General features: G+C 40.7%; 1 protein-coding gene across 6 annotated transcripts in view; it reads left to right on the forward strand.

Moving 5' to 3' along the window:
* The first annotated feature begins 912 nt into the window (after window positions 1-912).
* The window catches only part of rbm33a (RNA binding motif protein 33a), a 29526-nt gene continuing 8053 nt past the window's right edge, over window positions 913-22385 (forward strand). The window contains exons 1-15 of one of the 6 annotated variants that reach the window (XM_044176285.1): window positions 913-1197; window positions 4099-4177; window positions 4879-4927; window positions 5350-5423; window positions 5566-5869; window positions 7844-8002; window positions 10725-10893; window positions 11077-11291; window positions 13306-13624; window positions 15118-15179; window positions 17742-17871; window positions 18262-18629; window positions 19299-19565; window positions 19795-20079; window positions 20474-21244. In XM_044176285.1, the coding sequence (XP_044032220.1) occupies window positions 1179-1197; window positions 4099-4177; window positions 4879-4927; window positions 5350-5423; window positions 5566-5869; window positions 7844-8002; window positions 10725-10893; window positions 11077-11291; window positions 13306-13624; window positions 15118-15179; window positions 17742-17871; window positions 18262-18629; window positions 19299-19565; window positions 19795-20079; window positions 20474-21244 (3270 nt within the window). In that variant the 5' untranslated portion in view covers window positions 913-1178. The remainder of the gene's footprint in view (window positions 1198-4098; window positions 4178-4878; window positions 4928-5349; window positions 5424-5565; window positions 5870-7843; window positions 8003-10724; window positions 10894-11076; window positions 11292-13305; window positions 13625-15117; window positions 15180-17741; window positions 17872-18261; window positions 18630-19298; window positions 19566-19794; window positions 20080-20473; window positions 21245-22385) is intronic. The other 5 variants (XM_044176288.1, XM_044176287.1, XM_044176290.1 and 2 more) reach the window with 5 other exon arrangements.

The following is a 22385-nucleotide window of genomic DNA, read 5'->3' on the forward strand; positions in this document are numbered from 1 at the left end:
ACCCTGCACGATGATGATCCAAACCTAATACTGCACAGCGTTGAATGAAGTAGAACTAGCCACATCAGTTAAGATGTATGTGAAGCATGCACGTATAAATCAGATCATAATATTGTTGTAATAATATTTTTGTATTGTAATAATATCAGCTATCATATGAGAATCAGTCTTTTATTCGAATGACCGACCTTCTCAGTTTGAATCTCGTGATTCTGTGACAGTATCTGCACATTTTATACTTACTGTTAAACACAGAAAGCTCCGTCATGCTATCCTTGTGCCCTGGTGTTTATGTAGCATAATAAGAATTTCATACCTCCTTAAAGCAAACAGAAGAAAACATAATAGATTAATAACAATGCAGTTTGTATTCTGTTCTATAGAATGGCCATCGTTATATTACAATACAATACAAATATAAATATCTTTTCATACACAGTTCTCACTAGAAGGTCAGGATTACACATGTTGGTATAATTATTTGTAAATAGTTAGCACGGAGAACAAAGTAATATTGAATATGCAGATGTCATATTAAAGGTGGCAACCCTTAGTTTTTTAAATATTTTTTATAATATATATATTTTGTATAAAGCCACTAACTGTACTGACATTTACAAGGGTCATGCCAAACTTGAGTGCAAGGCATTTACTGTATGTGTAGAAACATTTTGTGTTTCCAATTCATTGTTAAGAAAGAAACTCATGAGGATATACTGTATATTCATAGCCTACCTGTAGGTCCAGTAGAATTTCTAAACTTATAATTAATGAATTAAGCCTATTAATGAGGCACGTGTCTATAGAATCAATATTGAATTATATAACAAACGTATTTTTCACAACAAACACTTGTAATGGACGACATGCAGTTGTGGAGGGCAGATACACGTAGGATTCATAATAGTCAGCCAGTGTGTTTCCCTGACCTGTCAGGCAGCATGTTTTTGTGCAGCAAACCGATCGGGGGAGCTGGTGTTTCCCACCCACAATGCATCATCGCTGGCTGCAAACACAAGTCTGCCATGTTTGTATTCTGGTCGTGGATGGAAATCGTTGCCGCATAGAAGCTATCCTCTTGTCAGTCTCAGTGTTATACCGTCATAATGGTTAAATACTAAAGATTAAATGCACTCTCCAGTTTTGTAATAGGCTCTTAGCGGGACGCGCCTTGCACCATGTCAGCTAACGCTCAGGGTGAGTAATGTCAGCGGTTTTTGTCGACAGTGCTAAGTTAGCTATGTAGCTAAGTTAGCTAACATGGCTAGCTGCTATTAACAACGGTTTAAAACACGGCTGTATTGACGGTAGGCCACATAATGGACCTCAGCTATGTTTAGGTTAAATTAGCTTTACCTTGAACAATCAGTGATCACCAATGATCGACACTCCTGGTTGTAAACAGAAGTTTATTAATATGATATAACTTAGCGTGAGAGTTTGTATTCATTGAATTATATTACCCACAAGCTAAACGAGTGAATTCAGGGCCAAGTCGCGGGCTAATGTCAGCATCAAATTTCCGGTTTGAGGTTGTTAGCAGCTGAGCTTGCAAATGTCATACGCAATTTAGCTGGCTAGCTAGCTAGCCAGCTTGTAACTCCTAACTGATGAGAACACATTTCATACTTGAATAACTGATCGAGAGTAATTCTGTCGTCCTGTTTGCAATATTAAAGTTACTCTTGAAATGTTAAAATTGTTTACATGATGTTTTAAAGTGAATAATGACTCCATAACGTCAGGTGTTTGGGCTCAAATGTAAGCTAAAGTTAGCCGCCGCAACATTGCTGATAAGCTGTCCTTGATCCGATTCCGCACAAGGCAATCGTTTAGAAAGAACACGCAGTTCTTTGGCCATTTTAACTTAAGTTACCTAACTCTTAGTCACAAGCATTGATTTTTATTATCTGGCCTTGTCGCCAGGGTTGGGACTGAACTCACCACGGCACATGTGTATAAGGGCACCAGTGTATGACGCAGTTTACGCGGTGTTTTTATTCCACATTTGCTTTGTCTTTTTTGATTAGCCTTGTGCTGTAGTGGCCTTCAGAAGATACTTAGCATGTCAGTTATAGTCTGAGTCTATATAGGGGATTTGAGTTGAGGTGGTGAAATACATGCACCTTGCTTGTGAACACATTAGCTCACTAAAAATGTGGATGTGGCTTATGGAGGTTGGTCCTTCAGGGGACCTGAGGCCAGGTTGGACCTTCACCTCTTCTCCAGATGAGACAGCCTCACAGAGACAAATTCTGATGGTGTATTCGGGTAGTCCTCATCAAACCTTTACAGTTATACACTTAATATTTCACACTTGAACAGAAAGTTGTCTAAAACTGACTAAATGTGAAAATGAGTGTGAATACCAATAATACATACTCAGTTTGGAGTATGAAGTTTGAACTTCAAATATGACAACAAGCAAATAGTCAGGTTATGGTCATCTGTCCATATAACTAAAAATGTTCTGTTTTGCCCTTTTGATTAACAACATTCAGGCTGCTAGCAAGAAAAATATATTCCAATATTTACATCATGCAGTGACTTTTCTCTTGGTCAAGTTAATTTGCTAAATTAACCAGTTACTGATTATCACCTGAATGCACACTGACTGGTGCAAAATGAATTGTGGGATACTGAAGGCTGCCAACCAGACACCAACTTTGTCTTTGAAATTCATGCAACAGAAGGCCGCATTTCCTAGCAGTTTTTGTAATGGAGAAGCTTCATCAGCCAGTTTTGTCTGAATAGGTCTTGAGAGACTCGAGCATTGCAGAGGCTGAAATGTTAAACCAACATATTTGGACTAAATCTTGGCCATATCTATGACCACATCTTAAAGCCAGTAATATGCCTCTTTCATGGAAGACATTTTGACATGTCGCAGCAGAAAAGTGCAGGTGTAAATAATAAAATTAATGATGGCTGAATTTCATTTAGTTGCTTTGGTTTCAGGGTCCTGCTATTGTGCATGCTGGCTCACTGTAACACTGTCATAGCTTAAGCTCTCAGAATGACTCCGGCAGAAACTTGCACCCCATCTCCTCCGCGGGTGTGTATGCACTATCAACAACAACTATTGTGTGCATACTCACGCGAGCTGCACTTTGGTCCGCATGGGTGCTATGGACAAATCTAAAGCAAGCACATGGTAGAAGAAGAAAGCAAGGAAAAACTGCATCTGATGGTTCTTTGTTAAAACTTCCAACAGTGGCTTTGTTTTTCCATTGTACAGCTTGTGTGTTGTTTTCTACATGCTTCTGTGTTCTTCTTGTCTTTTATAAAGTTGGTTATCTGATTATTGGTGTGTTTTTGAAGGAGGCAGATCAGGTAGCGATTGGAAGGAGGGTACAACAGACCAACGAGCAATCATTAACAGGGTGGGCGGCTGCTGCAGCTCGCAGTGACAGCATGTGCTGGGTCCGAAAGCCTGCCGCAATTATGTAATTGTGGAGGTTTGCAGGTGCCCGTCCATGTTTGTGGAGCTCGGCTCGAGATGCATGCAACAGGCCTTACTGAGACACTTCAATTCAATTAGGGCTGCCAGTAACGACTATTTTTCTATCGTTTCATCTATTGACTATTTTACTGATTTAATCCTTTAATCTAAACAATTAATTTTCTCTAAAAAATCAAATAGACCATTTAATTTAAGTTCATTTAAGTTTGACAAACTGTCTGTCATTGTATAATGCAGCACAAAACAAAATATAAACAAAAGTTTACATATTAAAGTAAGTGCAAAACTGTAGGTTTAAAATGGCAATTCCAACATGATAAAAACACTCGGCAAAATAGTACAATACCTTTCTTTTTGGATTCAGCCATGACGAGCCATGAGAATGATGTGTTTATCAGTATCCACTGTGTACCATGCTGTTGGTACACATGGCATTTGTGTACTTGCTGCACAAGTTGTAGATTCAGATTGGCATGAGAGGCATGTGTAGCGAGTGTGCTAATAGTCTCTGTACATTTCAGATTTTGCAGGCCAGGAGGACAGATTGATGTCAGCCTATGATGGTGCATGTTATTAGCATAGTCCATTGCTCTGATGGGAGCAAATCTGTAAGCAAAGCTGCCTTTCTGTTGCAGATTACGACTTCGATGAATATGACAAACCTGGTGCTGAGCGGTCACGCAGGAGGAGAGGTGAAGATGACGATCTAGAGAGGTAAATCATCCTATCATGTTCTTATGTCTCTACAGGAAGAGTGCTGTATGTAATTCACAACTTGCTAAGGTAGTCAAAATCAAGACAGGCCAAATGCAGAATAATACTCCTGTCTTCCTATTGTTTCATCCCATGAAGGAACACTTAATCCTTCAGTTTATGTGTTGCCATAATAACTACAAATACGATTTACTTTGTAAGGTCACAAAAATATGGTTGTAGCAAAATTTGCCCAGTTAAGCCAGTTACCTTCAGGCTTAAGTGGTGTGTTAGTGTGATAGTCAGTTTTAAGGTTATTGACAGATAAGATGTATTGTGCAGAGAACAACTTTTTACCCTTTATTTTAGTCTACTACCACTTAGTCTGGTTTACTTTTTTTACTGTTAAATGTTGAGACTGGTCACACATACAAAAAGCACTTGATATACCTTACTGGGACATACAGTGAAAACAAGCACTTTATTATTGCAGAATAACATGATTATTACTCTTGAAATATGGTAATCAATGTTGTTATTGCAATGTATTCCACCTGCTTAATATACCCTGGATATCAGACTATGGGAAGAGACATTAAAGCCTACCAGTCTACCAAAAAAAATAGATAAGCCAGCATTCAATCATTTGTAAATAGACATAATACTCTGCACTATTATGTGACTCTTCTAACCTGTTATTTATTGCCTTTTCTCCTTAAAAGTGATTTGGAGGAGGATTTGTTGGAGGAGGATTGGCTGTCAGGTAAAAAGGTAAGATAAAACAAAATCTCATTCAGTCTCACTGCTTTGTTTACTTTTTATTTTTATGCTTGGTACTAAAACACACTTGGCTTGTCAGTATGGTTTCTCTGCTTACAAGCAGGAAATGGAAAATAATATCCAAAACATTGGGTGTTAGTGTTGGTAGAAAATTTAGAAAATAGAAGTGAACAGTTGACTTGTAGCAGGTGGCTCCTCCACAGGGGGAAGTGTTGATGTGAACCAGGAGGAAGTACAGTGGACAAAAAAGAACAGTGTTGACCTGCCCAGATTGCCTTCACCACATGGGAATAGAGCATCCTTTGGGGTTGGAGGTGGTCCCCTGCCCCCACACCTTACATACAAACAACTGAGGAAGAGTAAAATACAGTTTTAAAAGACCAAACCATTATGTGCCTTTTTTTTGGTTTCAGAATCCTTCAGAAGTGTCAGATGAAGAACTCAATGATGACCTTCTGCGAAGTGATGATGAAGATGTAAATATGAGGTACGCTAATTACATAGGTGCCACATTTTAAAGTTTTTAGTTGTAATTCTGACAAAGTTAGGCTCCAAATTTTGCATATTTTACCATCATACTTCATTTCTGTTTTCTGCAAAGTCCCAATGTTTTTTTTTTTGTTTTTCAGTGGTCAGGATGTGAGCCTCAGTGCCACATACAACTTGGTCACATCCTATGACCAGCAGGACAACTCACAGGAAGCAAACTACACAGATGACGTTGTGAACCTGGGTGAAGAAGGGGATGTAGAGGAGGAGGGGTACCAGCAAGAGGGGGAAGAGGAGTACACAGAGGAATACAGCCAGGACGGCAACACAGAGATGCCTGAAGACCAAATGGAATACACTGGAGAGCAAGCTGAGGGTGACGATGGCTACCAGGATGAAGTGCTAGACATACAAATCAATGAGCCCATAGATGGTGAATTTCAAGTGAGTTCTCACATTTGCTTACTCACACGTAAAAGCCTGCAGATGCACGTACACATACACATCCTCACACTCCCTTTTTCTGTCTAACTCTATTGTATCCAAGAGATAATGTCAGTTTTCTTGTCTCGGTAAGGGGACAGTCAGGATTGAAAATCCATTCAGGAGAAGGATATGTTTGTTGCCGTTTTTGGGCAGGGGAGGATTAGATTCATTGTCACTTCCTGCCAGTTAATTTCTCCATCTTGCTGACAAAGTTTGTGTAGACAGCTTGTTTGGCATGAGGTAATGCTCTGCTGTCGCCTCCAAATCCCTGTGCCATTGTGACCTTGGGCCCTGTATCTTTGGGGGAGTAAGAAGCTGCTTTGTGTTGGGGAGATATGCTGCCAATCGGCGGAGGTTAATGTGGGGGGCTTTTATCTCGGGCTTTAGACTGGATCTGATAAAGTCTCATGCAGGTGAAAAGATTATTGACCTTCCTGAGGACACCCCATACAGTTTTCTAATGATTGATGCGAGTTTCCCTTTTATTTGTTTCCCTTCCCTCTTAGCCAGGACTGAGAGGATCAAAGATAAGACCAGATCCATGTGCAAATGTCCGTTATGGTCCATTTACCAGGGTGTGATGGTGTTTGGCATCTGACAGAGATATATTAGCCTACCTCCTTTCTCCAAACAAAGATAAGATGTTGACCTTCTTACTGAGGGTGTGCGGCACAAGTGGATGCCTATTTTGGATTTTGGGAAATGTCTGCAGGTGTGGATGTGTATTTGTATTATGTGTAATAACTGTTTACACGGTCACTACTGCCTGGCCTTGACATTTTGCTCGCCATGGTATTCATTGAGTACTATGTGGAACAGTTTAAAGGATTAAGCTGTTGTGTTCCCTTGGGGCAGCCTGTCCATCCATCTGGTTTGCTGGGAGTGTTTTTTTTTTTCTTTTCCTGCATTAATATGTGCTGCTGTTTGGCAGGTTAATGGAGCGCAACACCAAACACCATGGTGTGACCTACAGTCTGACCTTATTTAGAAATGAGTTTTTGTTAGAGGGTGTTATACAGATAGGATGTTTGAATTACTAGCAACTCCTAAACCAGTAGAAGGTGCTTGTTGGTTTTCTGGAATGACTGAGGTGTGTATTTGGGATTATATGAAATTATTGCATCATGAGTTGAACTGAAATTTTCTTATGGAGTAGTAAAAACTGAATTGTCATCTCCCAGAATGTTTATGTCTGTGTGATGTTTTTGGCATGGAGTCATGAACTTACAGTGCAGCCAATAACTGAGTGATTTGTGAGGAGTCAGTCAATGATATTTTCACCATCATTGAACTGGGGAGGAGTGTTTTTATCTGTGCCTACATTTCTGTATATCATGTCAAACATTTACATCTCATTGAATTTCAAATGCTGTCAGGAATAGTAATGAAGCCTGGCTCCCACTGTTATGGTAATTTGGGTTTTGGGGGGGGCTACATCGTGTCTCTCCAAAATCCTCTCCATAACATTTTAATGTTTGCCTTTATGCTCTGTATGATTTTTGTCCTTTATTTCTTATTTTTAAAAAAAGTTACATTTCTATCCTTCCAAATTGCACAAGTATAGCATCATTAAGCCCACTTTATTTATTTTTGCTATTCAAATTAGATAAAAATGTACATCCATGTTTATATATATCCATATTTCATAAAATTTGCTCTTGGATGTCAGTTGAACCCATCCTTGCATCTCTTATATATATATATATATATATATATATATATATATATATATATATATATATATATATATATATATATATATATATATATATATATATATATATATATAATGGCATTGCTTAGCATAAATGGATATTTTTATTTTCAACAGAGACAGCAATGGCTGAATTACAGTTGGCCATTGCTGATCCTTATCGAAGCATTGTTACTACTCTAGCTAATCAATACATATTATCCATGTGATCTTTAAAGGATGATGAATATCAAATCTCCTATAATGATCAGCCCATGGATGAACACGGAGTCCAACAGGAGGAGGACCCCGAGGGGGAAGAGGTAGGGGGAGAAGAGCAGCAGGAAGAGGAGGAGGAAGACACAGTCGAGGGCTCTCAGGTCTTTGACACAGAGGAGGTATGCTGAGACCCTCCATACAACACCTTCCACTTTTTGTTGCTATGAATTGATTACATTTTTTTGAAACCCAGCATAGAGGGTGCAGATGGTTAACCATTTATGTTTGTTACTCTTCATCATAGCTCATTGTATGAACATACTAGTCTTTAGTTATATCAGTGTAGCAGTGTAGTTTCATGTATAAAGTAGTTTTTTTTAATTGCAGAAGGTTTGAAGATTTCCATATAGTGTTAAAGGTGCTATTGATAACATTGATAACATCCAGCCACTAGATGGCGCTCTCCCCTCCCATTCCATTCCAGTGGTTGAGAGTTCGTTGCACAACCTGCATATTTCATGGTCGAGTGGAGGGAGACTCAGACTCAGTCATATCAAGTGATGAATATTTTGTTATAGAGTAATGAATTCATTTTGCAACATATATATATTAGCTATAGATTTAGGTTACTTTGTGCAGTGATGTTTCATGGAACGTTATCTATGGTAATCTTGGGATATGGCTAGCTAGCTTTAGGTAACCCTTCCCCCCCCCAATCATTTAATAATTATAGGGGCCCTATATTGCAACACTTAACGTAAAATTACATTTCAATCATCCTTACACTATAAGACATTACAAAGTATATAGTACATTGTAGCGATGCTATTAAAACCCACAGCGCTCGACATTAGACAGACAGCTACAGTAAAAGTTGACATTAGCTAGCATTAGTGTTAGCATAGTGTTGACCTAACATTAGTCAAAGTGTTTTCTTGCTGAAAACAAATCTCATAGCAGATTATAAAAAACACCTAAGCGCAACAATGGCTACAGGGAGAAAGGACGACTGTATGGTCACGTCAGTATTTTCAGATTTTTATATTAACGTGAGTACTGTAGCTGTTGAGCCCATGCAGCTGGCTACATTGCTAGCTAGCCACAAGTACCTCAGCCTGTGTCTCATAATAGGGCTAATATTAGACTGCTATATGACATGACACCCTCAATAACGTTTTGGGTCTAAACATTATAATGAGCAGATTTACAGTAGTTCTGAACTTTAATTTACCTTCGACATGACACACTGGTAATATATTGGGCTCAAACATCCACTCCGTTCTTAAAGAAGAGCAACCGTCTTTTCATAAGCGGACCAGTCGGCCCCAATCAATTTGCTCTGCATAAACTTATACCGGCCTCGGGCCATCGGTTATGTCGGACCCTGTCCCACTTCTAAATCCCCTCTGATACGCATCTTCGTTATAATGTTCCATTGTTTGAGGGAACTATAACATTACGTAACTGGACGCAATTAATTAATCGGTTAATAATTTATAAAATATAAAATTCCAAAAAAGTCCGTCACTATTCCCTAAAACTAAAGATGTCATCTACAAATGTCTTGTTTTGTCCAGCTCACAGTCCAAAACCCAAAGATATTTGGTTTGATGTCATGGAAGACTGAGAAAGCAGGTGAATATTCACATTTTAGAAGCTGGAGCCCAAATAGAGGAAAACTGCTGATTCAGTATCAGACTTAGCTGAGGTGCTGGAGTTATAGACTATAAAACACATTAAAAAAAAAAAGCATCCGCACACTCAAATCTGTGCAAAAATGTTATTTAATTAGCAAGCTTTTGGTCAGAGAACGGCAAAAACGTATAGCAAGTGGATGCAGCAGTACAAAAGGTTAAAAGGACATTACTTGATTAGCTTTAATGCAACACTTGTGTCAATCAGTTGAATGTGTGTCTAGACATCAAGGGAATTGTAGTCCTAGATATGATGCACTACAAATTAAAGATACAGTGTCTATGGAGATAGTCAAAAACACAATAAGCACATTAAATATACAAAATTCACAATATACAAAAACAGATAAATACGCAACAATAGAAATAAATGCTATGGAAACATCAGGCTTGAGCCGTTATCAAACATACAGTATAGTTTATAGAATCTCAGTGATGTTGCTAGGTATGCGTCCTCTGTCTCTGATGCATTAAAATCCGAAAGGACGCAGTAAACTCACTATCCAGGGGATACACCCTATTTTTTCTGCGACAATTCTACATTGTGAACAACAAATCCGTGTTGAAATCATATAAATAAACTAAAGAAACCTCTCTGTGTAATTTATTTGCAGACCACAGCCTCTTACCTGCTCTTTGTGTCGGCTGAGCACAAAGACACACACACACACACACACACACACCAGTACTTTATCAATATACCTGTTCAACAAGCATAAACGTGAACTTGTAGAAAGCGATATTTTAATTTAATCTGCTCTGTTCGCAGTCTAATCCACCAGCGCTATGTTTACACAAGCACAGCACGCTAGCTTGGCTAATAGCGAATTGTTACAAGCTAAAACGAAAGCTGTCTGTATGCAGTCTAACTGTTTAGTTTGTCACATATTTTAAAATTTGGCAAATTCTTATAAACTTGTTGCTGGCTGAGACAAACCAGCCCCTCCCCCCTCTACCAGCGGTAACATACCTGCAGTGAATCACAGCAAACCTAATGGATTAATCGGCTAACTGTTTCAGGTCTAGACAACAGTACAGGAGATGAGATTTAGTGATGCACTGCAAACCATAATAAAGTTAAACACAAGCAACTGAAATGTGTCACCACTAACACGAATTTGCACACAGTTGTGCCCATTGTAAAAATGGTGATGGATATGCGTTAGAAAGGTAGACTTTTGTTTTTAACCTCTGAAAATGTCTTCAGGTTGAAAGTGAAGCTGTGCCTGGAGAAGAAACAAAAGAGGAATCAGATGAGGAGGATGAGGAAGATGAAGAGTCTGGTCGGATACGATTCAAATCTGAGAGAAAGGATGGGGCTGTTGTGCGGTTGGGTGATGCATGCAGTAAAAGGAGGAATATCCCTGAGACACTAGGTACAAATTGTTCCTGCTGGGCATAATTTATACTTCATTCAGTAACAGCGGGAGTGAATCCCTAAAATATTGTCTGATCTTGAATCTCTCCTCTACACTATAGTAGCTTTACATTGAACTTGAACCTGTATTTTTTTATCCCATCTTCAAGTTTTTCTGTTTTCCCGTTCCACCTATCATTAGAACTGTCAGAGAAGGCCAAGCAAGATCTGATGGAGTTTGAGGAACAAGAACGGCAAAAGAAACAAAACCGTTTTGGAGGCCGAGGCAGAGGAGGAGGGCGAGGAGGCAGAGGAAGAGGAGGCTTCCAAGCTTTTGGAATGGTAGATTTTAGAGATGGAAACAGAGGAAGAATGAATGACCAGAGGCTCCCCCTGATGGGAAATATGGGCATGCAGGTAAGCCATTGTACAGTTATCCACCTCAACAACTTTTAAGGGATCATCTATTTGGCTACGCTGAGTAACGCATCACTCAGTACTGAACCACTCTTCTTGGAGAGTAGTTAAAGGGAGCATAAGGCCTTCACTGGATAAGATGATTTGAAATGGTTCGACTTTTTACCTTCTTGTATTCGTCACAGTTACGAGGGTGGGTGTCTTTGTACTTGACGTGTTTTGTTCGCTGCTGCTCTCTTTACTATCCAAGACCTCCAAGCTATGGTCGTTTACGCATGAAAAAAGTAAAAACACTCACCCATATCAATGTTGATATATGGATTATAGCAAATCATTTGGCAGTAGTCCATTTAGACAATATTATACAAAATTAAATTTGTTCTTTGCCCAGGATTTAGTTTCTTGCGGGCTTTTATTATTAGATATCACTCCAAGCATTTAATCCTTTGATTTACATGGTTCATCAGTTCCTACAAGACCTTTTGAAGGTCTAGGGAAAAAGACACTTTGAATATGTAACCTATAAGGGTGCTCCGATCAAGATTTTTGGCCCCGATAGTTGGAGGCAGTATCAGCCGATACCGATCATGGGGTACATTTGAAGCCTTCTGTTTATTGTGTAACATTATTTATTTATTTATTTAACTATTCTTAACAATGCTTATGAAGTATTACAATTCACGATATAGCCTATGCTTGGTTATTGGGAGCAGCTTAGAGCTTAACAAATATACAGTGTTTCTGTAATTGTGTGTGTGGTGTTTTGGGGGGGTGCAGCAGATGAGCCGCGTGTGGAGAAGGCTTGTTGTTAATGACGTAGCATATCAAAACGATCGAAACCAACATGGTACCGAATTACATCGTGGCACCAACAGCTGTGGTAACTGTTGCTTTACCTGGTCCATGCTTGTAAAATATCCATGTTTCTGGTTAACATCTCACTTTCTCTCTCTGTTTACTGTGAAATGCTAAAATGGATCACTGGCCGTTAATATAGAATATATAGTTTTCAGAGAACGCTGATCAAACTATTTAGAACGAATATTGGCCGATTACAATCGGTGGCCAATTAATCGGAGCACCCTTAATAACCTTTAATAAAAAGAACTAGTAGTAATGATCTTCGGTAACATGGTGGAAGGTTATCTGATTTAAGAATTGGGCCAGGTTTAGTCGTTACCATAATCACTTCCTTTTAATACCACATTTCCATTTTTTGTTATTTTTGATTTGATCACTGAATGAAACTGCATTTTACCCAAGGCTATATTGTGTGAAAGTGCGCAAAAGTATTGTACATAAATGATAAAATACCAATATGCCATTGTGTTGAAGCAATTTTTCTCAAGGCTGCGTGGAATTTCAGTCCAGCTCTCCCATTATTTTGGATTTTTTATTTGATGATGATAATAGGCTGTAAAATTCCAAGCACAACAGCTAGACTGGAAATTAAAATTTAATGACAAATGGACAGGATGCCAACACCACAAACACTCTGCTGACTGCTGTTTAATGAGCTCATACGTTTTGCAACATACTGTATGTTTAACCACTTGATTAATTTGGTCACTGGCATGTTTGTTTGTTTGTTTGTTTGGTAGCTTAAACACTGGCCAATTATCAAAGACCCATTTGAAACATCACATCAGTTGGTGCATCCCTGGTTGATATATTCCAATGCTAGCAGACAACTGACTTTTGGCATTGGTCTTTGTTTCTTCTTCTTAATGGCTGTAGCTCACTTTAAAAATATAGATTGTGATCCCACCAAGGTTACCTTCAGTTTTATGTCACTATGACAAATTCTAAAGAACACATGTACTTTTAATCTTCAGGGGAGCCTTGCATAAAATTTCTTTAGGATGCCATCTTCAATCTTGCTGGTGAATTGACTTGTTGGTGTGTCATCGCATGGCTGCAAGCAGCGATAGCAGAATCTTCCCAGAAAGAAATGTGTTTTGACAGGTTGTTTTGGTTTTCCCTCCTCTCCGTTTCCCTATCTCTTGCCAATTAGCAGCCATCCCGAATGCCTCCTCCTCATCAGCTTCATCAGCAGCAACTCCAGTCCCAGCAGCACCACCCTTCGCGTCCAAGAGGACCTCCTCCCTTCCAAGAGCATGGTCGCCCGCTGGCCCAGCAGCCCCTTCAGCCCCTCATCCCCCCGCACATGGCTCACCGCTCCCCACCGTTGCGGCCCCAGATGGAGCCGCCACCACGAATGATGAGCTCCCCGCCACCCAACTTCCCCCAGCATCACCAGCAGCAGCCTCCACAGCCCAAAAATATCCACATTAACCCCCATTTCAGAGGGCCCACATCATCCTCTGTGCAAGGTAGGTTAATCCACTGTCACTCAAGTGCTTTTTATTTGCCTTTTTTAAATTTGAATTCTATGGCTTTAAAAGAATTTCCCCTCGTTTCCAGTGTTATTCTGAGTTCACTACAGTGCTGCACGATTAATAGTATTAAAGCTGTGATTTTGCAATCTCATTCTTAAATGACAACAGTTCTGCCACCTATACATTAGCACGGAGATATGTTGCATCAACCCAAGCTCTCCTAATTGTACACAAGTTGCCTAAACAAATGACAAGACTGAGTTTAAACCACGTGGTGAACTGTGGTTTAAACTTGGTGACTATAAAATTGTACTATGTATGAAGAAAAGGGTCATGTCTGTAGTGTGACATCTTTATGTATTTTTTCTAGAGGGCAATTAAAAATCCAGAGATTTTCTGTGCTGTCTCTTTAAGGTTGGCTATAAGCTCTCTGTTTAAGATAACATAAGTGTGCTCTTTGTCTTGTGCAAAGTTGATGTGACAGTCCCATACAAGTACAAATGTTCTGTATAAAGACAAATAAAAATGTGTTTTTTAGAAATTATTTTTCTAAGATTCATAATCAAAATTCTGAGTATGAAAATCATAATTTTCATTTTATCAAAAATTGTGCAGCCCTAATTAATCAGCAAGATGCTCAGTTGAGGTGCATGATGCCGTTATGGCTGGCAGTTATCCTTACACTGTCAGAAAGGTGTCTGGATTAGAATGTCAATTTGTTGTTTGGTTGAATGACAGTGAATAGCTCTCTCAGTCAGTAATGGGTTTATCCTCCATTTTTCTTCTGGCGGCATCACCATTTCATCCCTGAGATGGGTTTATCTGGCCTGTCTGTCCAGGCCAAGTTTGAAATTTTGTTAGCAAAGCATGTTAATGTGTGTGTGTGTGTGTGTGTGTGTGTGTGTGTGTGTGTGCAAGTGCGCATGGGGTTTGGGTTTTGCTCCTGAGAGGAAGATGTGTTGTGGAAAATCAGGTATTGCCTGTGGTTATGATTTAAGTCTGTGTGTGTGTGTGCGCGTGTGCATCTGTTTGTATATATGTCTGTGTATATTTATTAGTTTATATATTTATTTAAGTGATCAATTCAAATTGAATGTTTCCTAGTTGTAGATGTTGACATACAATTACAGTAACTCTTATTTTGAAGCAGTATGCCAGCAATATGAAAATCCAGTATTGTGCCAAATGTTGTCAAACAGCAAATGTCTTATTCATTTTTATATGTTGAATTTGGCAAATTATTCTCATGTATTTAATATTTCAAATGAGCTCCTTGGCCCGTGCCCAGCTGTGTAAAGGTGTGAGGAGCAACTCTGGTATAAAATTTAACATGTATGTCTGTGTAACAGCCTTTAGCATGGAGATGTCTAATCGGTTCCTCCCTTTCTACTATCACCACCCTCTCTCTGCCTACTGCCCCTCATTTTCATTTTTCTCCCCCTCCTCCCTCCACCCGCTTTTTTCTTGCCCCCCCAATCTCTTTGCAGTGCCCTTGATGCCTCCTGCTCAGAGCCAGCCCAGACCTGCTGTGGGTCCTCAGAGGTTCCCTGTGAGTAGCAGCTGCTCCTCTCCCTCCCTTTTGCCTCACTTTCTCTCCCTCTCCACACGGTTAGCGTCCCTTTTTGTGAGGGCAATATCATTACAGCAATTAGACCGCCTGCCCTGGCCAAATACTGTTAAAGCAAATCTGTAAACACTGATACGAGTCTGGCTGCACAACTGGAAATGCGTGATAGGGGCTTTAGGCAGTAGACTTTTGGAGGTCGGTGCTGCCGTGGCGGGACTTAGTAGCAACTCTTCATGGATGGGCTGGGTTTCAGACTAGCCAGCTTGGCACATAATGGAATTGTGAAACCAGGATATACTGTCAGTTAAAATTCACTTTCCACAAGTTTGTGTCCCAAAGGCATGGAGACCTTTTTTGAACACTATTTGAATTAATGAAACATGGTGGTGGTTTGATGGGGATGGGGTGAGCCTCTTGCACCATATATTCCGAAGGCTGAATTTCACGTCAGAGAAAAGGGTTCTTAAGTCAGTGATTTCCTGTAAGAAAAGGTCCTTTATTTCATTCACAAAGAACCCATCCAAGGGATGACTGAAATGCCTTTAAAGTAATTACTGTATTGAGAGAAATGGTTCGCCAGCAAGTCAGCCAAAGTGCCTTAAGTTACTCCGTCCTTCTAGTTAATGATGCCCAGGCATCAGGTGGTGCTGGTACTGACTGACATCTTCCTGGAAAGTGCATTTTATATGGATTTATGCAAATTAGCCATTGGAAAATAGCTGTATCCAATTGCATTCATGTGGATTTACAACTCTGTTGCCAAATGAGCCAGGCTTTCACATAGGAGTCAATCTTTGTTAAAAAACAACAACAAAAAACAAGCTTATTTTTATTTACCTCTTTTCCAACCTTCAATGTCAGTATAATGCAATTCCTGTTCCCTGAGGTCTGTGATTGTGCTAGATATTGATAGCACAGTAGCAGGGAGCTGTTTTGCCTCTTATCAGACAGTAGAACGTGGAGTTGGAAGGGTATGCAGACAACTGGGCTGATGAACAACATAGTGTTGGATTCCCCAGTTGTCAATCGCATTTAGGCTGCTGTTGCCAAGGACACAATTTGAAATGCAGGTGACATACCAGCCGGCAACATTCCATTTACCAGTGGGCACCTGATTACTCATGATTATCATACATTATCATCCCATCAAATTTAATTGTTAAAAGACTGGGCGAATGGGGGGTCATAGCCTCTAGTATTACTGCATTAAATTTTTGCTGATGGAGACTGGTTTTGAAATATTAATCTCAGTGCCAATTAAAGTTATTAGAATATTTTATCTGTTTAGATAATGACATTCAGTTTAACCATGAACTAAAGATGCAACCATACACACTATTTGGAAATGTTGTCAGTAAGGGCTGGAATTTCTAGTAGTCAATACCTTTTGGAAACCCTTTATTTCTTGTTGTGCAGTTTGATAATTAAATTCTCCCTTAATGGCAATTGGTAGCAGTCAGAGCTCCTTAACTCTCTTGTGAATAGTACCAAATCCTGAAAACAAAGAATATGCTTCAATGCCACCAGTCTGTATTGGTATTAGCTGTAAGAAGTTAACATGAAATCCAGAAACAAAACATCTCTTTAAACTAAAATTTCCATTCTTTATTAAATACTTTGACATTTGGCCCCTCTCCATTATATATGTCTTGGTTATCCCCTCACTGCTGAGAGCTATCCTAGTATCAGTTACATATTGAGCAGCCCGCAGCCTGTTTATCAAGGATTAAAAGTGGGAGGATGAGGTGTTATTTGAGGGGTATTATATGGACACCAGAGTCCTCATTGTGCAAACCTGCCTGTCTGACCTTTTTAGAACACTATGATTGCACCCTCATTGTGATCCCCTGTCTTTGTAAGCCCCTTTGATTAACTTTCTGTTAAGCAAGTTTTTGGGACTCTGGCCTTCTAGCTTCTCCTCTCTAAATACCGCCACGCAGCAGTGGAATAAAGATGGATTAAGCCTTGATAGCATCTTAAGTAATTTACAATAGGCTTGAAGGAGGCAAGCAGCCCATTTGTGGAAGTGCCACGTGTTGAATAGCAGGTTAATTTTTCAACAGAGATGGATGTTTAAAAGAATAAAGGAGACAGTTATGAGGGGGATTCGAATTCCAAGGAGGGATTAAAGGGTTGTTATCTAGTTTTCCTTGGAAGATGGGGAGTAACGTGCATGCAATGAGTAGAAAACTGTCGAACATACGAAGTGGTTGAAACAAAGGTGAGGGCACTTATCCCCTCTTGAAATACCCTTTCCTTGTTAGAGACAGGCTTTTAGAAGGTTTATCAACAAAGCCTCAAGTAGCATTAATGCAGGTTTGCTCACAAATTCAGGCTGAAGGGTTTCTTTAATATTGGCATGCATATTGATGTTTACAATTCAGGATTCTGCGTCTTTTTAATGACCCTCGCCCTACAATTACAAGTGCTCCCTGCCCGATGCAATACTCCACAACAAATTCCCATTTTTCATTAGTTTAATTTGTTTGTGATTTATTGAGTTCCCAGTATGGCCTATAATTCATGAGTTTTGTGTTTTCCTAGGGACCGGGAGACTTCCAGCAGCACATGTCTGGTAATTTTGGTCAGCCCCAGAGGCCCCCTCATCACATGGAGCCCTTTAGGAACCAGCCACCTCAAGGCCCTCAAGACAGAGAGCCCCTCTTTATGGGAGGTGAGTCCCACACCCAGCTTTCACAAGGGTTACAAAGCTCTCTTAGCATATTTAATCCTATTCGACATCACCTCTGGCAGTATACCTTTAGGGTATGCTGCTAGCTTTCTGGTGCTGCTCTGTTAGCAGTACTCATGTTAAATGTATGTGTGTGTATATGTATTTATATATCTGATTGAGCCTTGGAAACTGCATTAAACATCTACATTTCTGATTTTTCATTCAGTCTTAATGCAGAATTAAATACAACCCACTTGTTTACCCTTTTACCTTGATAGAGTTGTCTGTTTTCGTTTCCCTTGCCATAACATTATACATCTGGAGAGGGAGTTATTCATGTATTGAAATTGTCTCACAACTGTTGTTGTTTTGGTCTTCGTGTGGGCACAGAGCGCACAGAGTCAACACGGTTTCCAGGGCAGCACATGTTTGATCACCAGGGACCCAGCCCTCTGATGAACAACAGCCACAACCTCCATCATCAGCAGCAGCTGCCCGGCCAGGGCCACATGGGCTTCGGTCCACCAGGACCAGTCTTCAACCAGCCGGGCCAGGGTCCGCTAGGACTTTTTCCGAGAGAACCCCCAAGACCCAACCTCCCTCCCCACCAAGGTCACCAGGGGATGGTCGGCTTGAATCAACAAGGTGGCCCGCCCAACCAGCCCAGACCCTTCATGGGCCCTCGTCAGCCGTTTGGTCAGCAGGGGAATCTTTTCCCCCCTCCACAAGTCCCATTTGGGATGCAGGTACGACTAAGAGTAAGTGATTTTTATAACCAATAGATTCCTGTGTATTTGTGTCTGTATGTAGTGCAACAATTGTGTGCTGTTTCTGTGTAGTTCTTCCCTAATTGTTTCTTGAATTTACTTGCTAAATATGGTAATTTGATCAAAGTATCATGATGGGTTTTTTTTAAGCATCCTCTCTTACCTGTGACAATTCATGTAAAGGAGCCCGGCAAACAATTCACACACTTTCTCTGCCATGAATGTATGAATTTTTGTCGGCTTTGCTCTAGATTATTAAAATTGCTGCGGCAAGAGCAATGACTAGACTAGAGTATTGAACGCATGAATAAACTAGACTAGTTGTCAAATTCACTGCAACTGAAGCGTTAAGGAAAAAGACTCATGTCTGTTTGGCACCTAGGCATTTTGTCAAGAGACATAGACAAGAGCTCCCTCTAGTGATTGAATCACTATTGTTGTCCTCAAGTATCTACATAATAGTACATCAGTTGGAGGTTAATTATATGCAGGAATTGCCTGATTCAGTGTTGAGATTAGCACTGATAAGAAGTCATACCATTGCTGTTGTAAAAATGCGATTAAAATGACATGAACTTTTTACATTATATGTAGCAATAAGTTCTCATTTTGCTGGTTTACTCATGTTGTAGTTTGTCTTCTTCATCTCTGATATGTCAGGGCTTAATGCACGGCCCTCCTGTCTCCCAGCTACCGCACCACGACCCTTTGCCATCCCATCAGCCCATGCATCAGCACCAGCAACATCATAGGCAGGAGTTACCCCATCATCATCAGCAGCAGCAGCTAAATGTCAATGTGCCTCGCCCCATGATGCACCATGGCCAGAATCCCTTCCATCAACAGCAGACGCATGGTAGCCCCAGGCAGATGACTCCCCGCCCTCAGAACCCCCAACAGCGAAACATGTCCAACAGGCAGAGGATGGTGAGAGATTAACATATTAGCTCAGCTATTTTCTACTCAAACTGATGAAAGCCAGTAAAATTGGGTCCGTATTTTATCACTGTGCTAATTGTACATTATTCTATCAGCATCTTTCCTCAATAAACAAAAAGTAGCATGTGAAAAATGGGTATAACTAAATAAATATATATATCTAAAGATCAGATTGATTGTATGTACATGAAATCTTTATATTTTGCTCTTTCTTCAGAACACACCTGTCTCCAAGCAAATGCAGCAGCGCAACAGCAACCTACGGGAGCTCCCTGTAGCACCTGGCAACACAAACATGAACAGTGCCCGCCCCGCCGCCAACATTAGGCCAGTTGCCAAGGCAACACAGGGGGTGCGTCCTGTGCAGAACACTCAGCCGGTGCCTAGTGGTGGCAGAGGAAGAGGCCAAGTTGCTGCCAAGACTGAATCACAGCCTGGGGGAGAAGGCAGGACAGTGGTTCGTAAGGAAATCCCAAGCACACTGTCCAGCATGGCAAGACAGGTCAGCCTTTTAACATGCAAAAAAAAAAAACATAATGGAGGAATTATTTCAGATAAATGTGTATTATGTTTTTTTATTCTTCTGAAATGGTACTGTATTTTTTTCCTGCTAAATTCAGCGACCCAGAAATTGTAAGCTCAGCCAAGCTTATTAGTGTGCTGAGAAGAACTCCCATTTATTAAAAGCCCAATCATAAGGTTGTTAATGACAGCAGTCTCATTCCATTGGAAAGAACAGATCAATACTACTGCATTTTTCTCTTGGGTTTTGCCTTTGATTACATCTGAGTGTCAAGCCAAGTAATATGGTTGAAATAGGACAAAGTGGCTTATGGCTCCCCTTCCAGTAAGTGAAGACCGACAGTCATATTGTCACTTTGTGTTTTGTGCCACAGGACCCTGATGAGGATGAGGAGACACGGCAGTACCGTCTGAAGATTGAGGAGCAGAAGCGTCTGAGAGAGGAGATCTTGAAGAGAAAGGAGCTGCGACGGCAGATGCAGGCTGGTGTCAGAAAGAAGGAGCTGCTGGACAGGCTCAATACCCAGACAAACACACCGAGCCAAGGCCCAGCTCCTTCACAGATTCAACCCTTACAACAAAATCAGCAAACACCACACCCTGTACAACAACCACCACAACCACAGCAGCATCAGGAACAAAAGCAGCAGCAACAACAACAACTACAGCCACAACAGCAGAGACAGTTTCCTCAGAGACCACCACAATCATTAAATCAATCAATAAAGAATCCTAATCAAGGCACCCCCATCCCTCCCAACGGCAGCGCTCAGACCCCTACACCACGTCCCAATGTCAAGACACGCCTGCAGATGGTAAAAGTTAGCACCCAGCAGCCACAGACCCCCGGGCCTGGTACAGACCAGCAATGGAAACAGCCCCAACAAAATCAGCAGCAGCTGCAACAACAGCGAAGGAACAGTGCTGTGCAGAATGTAAACAGACCTGGTGCTCAGATCCTGTCCCATCAGGTTCCCCAAAAGAACATGCCTGTAAATCCCTCTGTGGGCCCTGCTCAGGTGCAGGCGCAGGCACAAGGACCTAAACCTGGAGCTAAAAGAACTGTGATGCAGCGGGCCAAGAATTCTGGTTTCGAAGGCCAGCAGGTGCCTCAAAAAGTCAGAGTCGTCAAACTTTCAGGAGCGGTGAGCATGCGATTTCATTTTTATCTGACACCTTTTTTGTTTTGGTCCGACATTTATTTGATACTCTTCAACTGATTTCACCCACAAGGGAAACGACAGTTTTGAAAAGAAATGCCACAGATTGCCCTCACACTGTCTATTTTGTAATCTAAAAGATATCTAACCTATGGGAATGACAAGGTGATGTCTGTGTCATTTTGGCAAAATTGATCTGTTAAGAGATTTCCTCCCTTAAGCTTTGGGAACTGGTATTTAAGCCACAATGCCTTCATGCACATTTTACCTTTAGAACACAGAACAGCTGTAGGCTGAGAGCAGAATGACATTTATCTGTTGAGTTGGACACCTCATCACTGCTCTTAAAGGTTGATATCCTCTTTTAAGGGCAGAAGAGTATTCTGTTAAAGACAGAGGCCTTGGAGAGGCTAAAACAAGAATGACAGTAACACCAACAAAGTCCAGAATTACCACTGCTGGCTATTTTATACTCACTTGATAAGTTACTGCTGTGGCCTTAATTACACATTAAGCTTTATTGAAAAACCACAAAGGCATGCATGTTAAACATTCATACTTGTCACTGATGAGACATGTTGGTGGGATGTGATAGTATTTGAAATAAGCAGCTTTTCGACTCCATCCCAGAGGATCAAGCCGCAGAGCCAAAATCGCAGGCTGGCTGCAGATGAAGATAACTGGGTGTCAGTGCGTTAATGGAAACCTGCGCAGAGCTATCTGATGTACCGCATCTTAGAGAAAAAAGGGGAGTGGGATGTGAGGTGGAGAAAGAAAGATGGAAACAGAAAGAAACAGCTAAGGCCTATAGCTGTGGTGAAAAGAAGATTGTCTAGATGCTCCCTCTTCCACATTGTTCTGCTGTCATCAACGGACGCTTGACAATGTTATCTCCTCTCTTCTCTTTTTTCCTGCTCTCTCTCTTCCTCTCTGTCATCCCTCGGTTGCTTTTTTCCATCATCCCATCTCTCAGGTGCGAGGCAACAAAAGAATGCCAATCCAAGACCCTTGTAATTAATCTTTCTTGCTTGAACGGGGAGGGGGGGCGGCAACATAATACCTGTGTAAGAAAGTTGCCACTTTTGAGGATTTGGATTTGTATGGCTTAGGCACACAGATAAGAGGC

The sequence above is a fragment of the Siniperca chuatsi genome, linkage group LG19 (genome assembly GCF_020085105.1).
Source record: "Siniperca chuatsi isolate FFG_IHB_CAS linkage group LG19, ASM2008510v1, whole genome shotgun sequence".
Classification (NCBI taxonomy): domain Eukaryota; kingdom Metazoa; phylum Chordata; class Actinopteri; order Centrarchiformes; family Sinipercidae; genus Siniperca; species Siniperca chuatsi.